Here is a 6000-nt window from a genome sequence, read left to right as displayed (position 1 = left end):
AAAATTCACTCAAGATATTAGAAGAATCAAGAGAGGATTTCATAAAGATATTATAAAGTCTATAGATTGTAATTATCATAAAACCAACTCCAGGAACTACTACAAAATCTTTGGGAAACAACTACAACAATATGAGGCCCCTACACTGATACTGAAAGATGAAGATGGAAGAATGACACACAGTAACAAGGAAAATGCAGAAATCATGGCAAAAGCATTTTACAAACTTCTGAATTGCGAGGAACCCAAAGAACCCTTACAAATCAACATAAATACCCCAATAAAAACCAAACCTAACAAACTAGACCCTCCAACTTTCCAAGAAGTAGATGAAATTCATAAAGAACAAAAAATTTATAAGGCATGTGGAGAAGATCAGGTTTTTGTTGAAATGTGGAAATATGCAAGTGACACAGTCAAGACCTCCTTACACATGGCTCTAACAAAAATTTGGGTAACAGAACAATTTCCCGAACATTGGACCACAGCTATCATCCACCCACTACACAAAAAGGGAGATAAGAGCAACCCAAAAAACTACAGAGGAATCTCTCTCCTAGATTGCACATATAAAATTCTATTCAAGATCCTATATGAAAGAATCAAGGAGCAATTAGAACAGGAGTTAGGGGAATATCAGGGAGGTTTCAGACCATGGAGAAGCTGTGCAGAGCAGATAATTAGTTTAAAATTGATTATGGCATACTACAAGAAATGGAACAAACCTCTGGCAATAACATTTGTAGATTTTAAGAAGGCATATGACTGTCTCCGCAGACCTTCAGTATTAAAAATTTTAAGAAATCTAGGACTCCATCCAAAACTAATTAAAATAATACAACTCACTCTAACTAACACCAAATCAAAAGTGAAGTTTAGAGGAGAAATTTCGGAACCATTCCTCATAAAAACAGGCTTAAGACAAGGTGACTGCCTATCACCATTACTTTTCAACTGTGCACTGGAATACATAATGAGAGAATGGTACAAGGACAATCCAAAGACGATAAGAATTGGAAGTGCAAAAGATGATATTAGCTTAAACTGCTTGGTATTCGCTGATGATCTTGCTCTCCTAGCCAACACCGTTCAAGAAGCCAGGCAACAAGTGAAATCACTACAAGAAATAGCAGAGAAAGTAGGCCTTAGAATATCATTTGAAAAAACGGAGATTATGCTAACTGATCCACCACTTGCAAACAAAATTACAATAGGAGAACAGGAAATCAAAATTGTTGATAAATTTAAATATTTAGGCGAAATAATAACATACAATCTAAATGAGAAGCCATCATGGCAAAATAGAATAAAATAACTGAACTATGCAAATTACATTACCAAAACTACATACAACAAAAAAAGCCTATCTATAGATGCAAAATTAAAACACTATAAAACAGTTACACAACCAGAAATAACGTATGCAGCTGAAACTATCTTCAAAACAACTAATACAGCAGAAATTGACAGAATACTAAAAATAGAAAGAAGAATAATTAGGACATGTATAAATAAACAGTATAAAATAAATGGACATTGGAGAATAGTATCAAATGAAACAGTATATAAGAAAATAGAACCAGTCATGAGCACAATCAGGAAGAAACGCATCTCATTCTTTGGACATCTGATGAGAACTCCAGAAAACAGAATTCGTAAGAAAATAATACAAAAATTGTGGAATAGCAAGAGTGACATTAAATGGATCACAGAAATTAAGGAAGATATAAAAGAACTTCAAATTACAGTAGATGACCTAAAAAACAAGACAGAGAAAACCAGAATACTGCAAGACCCGCAAACCAGACTACAAATGAAAATCAATAAAAGGAGTACGGGAAGAGTTGTCTCAGATGAAGAAAGAAAGAAAATATCTGAAAGAATGAAGAAATATTGGGCAGACAGAAGAGCAAAACACCTTTCATATAAGAATAGCCTCTAATAATTATATTACCTAAATATATTAAGTTATTGTCGAACCAAATTGTATCCATGTGTAACAACTTGTTTAGAACTTTGTATTTTTGACTACAGTGGTCCAATGAAGGCCATAGAATAAATAATAAAAGAGATGAGGCAGTATTACTGACTAATGCTAACCTTCAGGAGGTGAAATATTTTGTACTTCAGAGAGACACACACATAAAGGTAGAAGCAATGAAATTATCATAGCTTTCAAAACTCTTAGTTCCTTCCTCAGGGAGGTGAATGGGGTTGAGTTGGAGCGATTAAAAAGGAAAGCCAGGTCACTCAGATCCCATTCTATCTTTCTCTTCTACCCAAGAGAAGAGCTAACAGATCTTAAAGCTAGAATAATATCATCATTGTTACTTTTATGTGCATGTCTCAGCAGTACTACACATTTTGCCACCAAAAGGTAACAATTAGCCAGGGATTCTGTCTCACATTTGTTAGTTTTCTTGACTGAATTTTCCTTTGTTAATGCAATTTCTCCATCAAATGTCTGACGAGGCCAGAACCTACATGTATGATGACACAGCCACATCATGGGTACAAATGTGACAAGTTCATTCATTCACACATCGTATTCCATAAATCTCATCATGAAGCAGAGTCTTCAGAAGCATGGAATGACTCGAGTTATAAATGGCAAAGCCAGCCATGGAAGGCTACTTCTGTAAAACAGACTAACAACCAATTTCAAGAGATGATAATCTACTCACATTGATAATTATGGAATTACATTATTACTATACACCTTAGCATTTATATAACTGAACACAAAAAACTATTAGCTGCCTATGTACTGGGACAGTTAAAAATCTGTCTAATAGCAGCATTGATGTTAAATGTAATGTACCTCCCTGAGTCCAAAAGTAAGAGTGGCTAACACTTTTCGATTGTATGGGGATTAATGTGAACACTGACGTTAACTGGAATTTACCTCCCAAGGCTCAAATGTAAGTTAGCCATCTAGCATTGTGCTTCTGCCAGGATGTAATGTTCTATGAGACTAAATATTGAGGTTTCTACTCATTCAACACACCCTAGAATGCAAATTTATTAAAAATGTAGAGTTATGAACTCTCTCTCTCTCTCTCTCTGTCTCCAAACAACTAGTTTGTGATACATAACTAGCAGAAATCACTGTTGGTCCATTTGTAGAATATTTATGGCTTTAAACTATATGTTAAGGAAGTAAAAATGTAGGTTGAAGGCATAATTTTGATTAAGTATGACATTATGGGAACAGGAACAATCACAAATTTTCTTGTCATCAAATTGTGCATTACTTTAATGCAAATCATTTTAATATATACATTTACATGTTGTAGAAATAGTATAAAAACTCATATCCTAAGAGGGTTTGTTAACTTGCTGGAAGACTGGTGGAATGGAATTTCTGCTGGAACTGGAGATAAATAGAACTAAATATCACATTTTCATTTACATACCTAATTACAAAGGAAAAATATTTTAATTTTGTGTGTTATAAACACATTATTAAATCATAGTTTAAAGCTCTGATTGCTACAAAAATCTTTTATATAGGTTTGTGTCACAATGTATCAAATTAAAACTGAAGAATGTTCTTAACCACAAAAAGTCTTGAGAAAACTTATAACTATCAAAAACTCTATCCTTGTTTTTCATACAAATTTGTCACTGATAAGTCTGATTCTACAGAAATTACTAAGTGTGGAATTAATTATTCTGCTGTATGATACTTTTACTTTTATGTGCCTGTTATTTGTTTTGTACAGGCATCTAAGTCACAGTCTGAATATTTATATAAGATTCACTCTTACTTTTCTTCCTCTCTTTGGAATTTCCTTGGGCTCATATTCAGAAAATGTCTTAGAACCATATTAATAAGCAAATGTAAAATGAATTGGATAAATGAAAAATTAAATTAGCTTTCTCTGCCCTGTTTCACTGAAAAATTGCAGTCTTTTTCCTTCTGAGCATCTGCTTCTCAACACATAGCAGTTTGTTAGTAACAACTTCCTTAATTTTCAGAGTTAGTGATTATATATGAAAACATTATTCAATTATATTGTTGGTACTGTTTAAAAATAAACAATACTCTACTTTAAGGAAGCATGTTCATCTGAACAGATTGTGAATAATTTACAAGCCTGTAAGAAATTATCTTCAAGATGGTTTTTAGATGCAAAGTTTTCTCAAGAAAGAAAAGAATATATTATGAAAGTTATTGCACAAATAAAAAATACAACAGCTTAGAATACATCTGTAAAAGAAATTAAATCTTCCTTCAAAAACTATTATAAAACAAGAGCAATCCAATCATACTGTTCCAAACATCTTGCCATGATTATTATCACTTATTTCCATGAAAGTGAAAGTGAAAAACTATTTGCTTTTGTATGCACAGCTCTACAAAACATGCTCCTAACTTTTTTTGCAACCTACGTTTCCTAAATATTTAAACGTTCAGTTTTTTTATCATCCAGTGGAAAAAAGACAGAACAGAAAACGAGAAGAACAGAGGCACTGCAGATGCTTTGATCCATGCCCAGAGACTGCAGCATGCAAAAGAAATCATAGACTTGCATTAAATAAAGTTTGACATTAAATAATGTTTATGTGGGTAAATCATTATCTAAAAAGCCAGAAATGATTTTGTATGTGTGCATGCGTGGAAACTAGTAAATGTATGTCTGGCACATTTTGTTTTTCATTTGTTCAGTTGAAACTCACTAGCTTGTGTCCACACTCACAGTTAAAGCAACTTTTGCAAACCAAAACATTGCGTATTTTGTGTATACAATTTAGCGGTTCAGAAGCGAAGAAAGAGGAATGTAGGAAAATTTATATGAGGGTCATTTCTACTGGTTTTAAGTATTATATTTTCTAGATATATGCTCATAAATTATTAATGACTGAAATATGTAACAAATGAATTTTGCAAATGATTCATTGTCTCACAAATTTACAGAAGACGAATGTAGAACCAGAAAAGAATTTTCAGGCAACTATAAGAAACTAACAATACTTATGCCATGGAATTCTAGAAATTTATAAGTGTAGGAACAATTATTAAAAATGACATCACAGTTGCTTACAAGCCTTGGAAACATGCAGAACAACATGCAGCTATTTGGTGACTAGTTTGTGCAAGGAGTTTTGATACTGCATGTAGATGTATACTGAAGCAGTTATACATGGAAATCACACTGCATCCTGAACTAACACACAATCTGCAATATAGTTCACAGCCACTCAGATACAGAAATATAGCATTATAACATTCAATGCACATCTAAAGATTAATTTCTACAGGTGGTATCAACCATCTATGCAGTATGTAGGAATGCTGATATTTATAATTACTCATAAAGATCATCAGTGATAGTAAATGGCTCAGGTGTGTCTATGGTGCCTGATTCTTTGATTGTAACTGGCTTCAGTGGACGGTCATTCGAATCAGTAGGAACATGTTCTATCATGTGAACAACATTTTGACCAGTGACAACCTGAAAGAAGAAAACAATTATTATTTGTATATATATTCTGCTTCTTGTTTCACATACCAAGGTGTCACAAATTTCAGAATGATGTCAGTAACTCACTTTGCCAAATATGGTGTGATGTCCGTCAAGCCAGGGTGTTGGAACAGTTGTTATGAAGAATTGACAACCATTTGTATTTTTACCTGAGGAAGTCACAAAATAAGATAATTAGTTGAGCTTCTGTAAGGGTCATACTAAAAGTCATGAGCAGTCCATTGTTATGAATATTATTGTTTTATGGGCAAACTATACATAGCAAGTTCCTGATTATCTGGGTAATGTTTATATATGAACAGTATGGCAAATTTTGAAAGAATTAAATAAGTGTGAAGTGTTCTGTTATAAGCAGAATGAGTATTTTAGTTTAGAACAAACTATTATACATGTGACTCATGATGAATATGATGCAGGATGCGACTGTCAAACACCCCTGAAATATTTTTCCATTTTGTTCCATTTCATCTTCAGGTCAATGCAGGGGCTCTGAACTTTTTACTCTGGTATT

General features: G+C 33.1%; 1 protein-coding gene across 1 annotated transcript in view; it reads right to left on the bottom strand.

Annotated features, from left to right (window-relative positions):
• Positions 1-3227: 3227 nt before the first annotated feature.
• The window catches only part of LOC124795098 (peptidyl-prolyl cis-trans isomerase B-like), a 58465-nt gene continuing 55692 nt past the window's right edge, over positions 3228-6000 (bottom strand). The window contains exons 4-5 of the mRNA XM_047258932.1: positions 5556-5638; positions 3228-5459 (exon numbers count right to left, since the gene is read on the bottom strand). Of these exons, the coding sequence (XP_047114888.1) occupies positions 5313-5459; positions 5556-5638 (230 nt within the window). The 3' untranslated portion in view covers positions 3228-5312. The remainder of the gene's footprint in view (positions 5460-5555; positions 5639-6000) is intronic.

The sequence above is a fragment of the Schistocerca piceifrons genome, chromosome 4, assembly GCF_021461385.2.
Source record: "Schistocerca piceifrons isolate TAMUIC-IGC-003096 chromosome 4, iqSchPice1.1, whole genome shotgun sequence".
NCBI lineage: Eukaryota > Metazoa > Arthropoda > Insecta > Orthoptera > Acrididae > Schistocerca > Schistocerca piceifrons.
The sequence above is the reverse complement of the archived record's forward strand: the minus strand, read 5'-3'. Positions and strand labels throughout refer to the sequence as shown.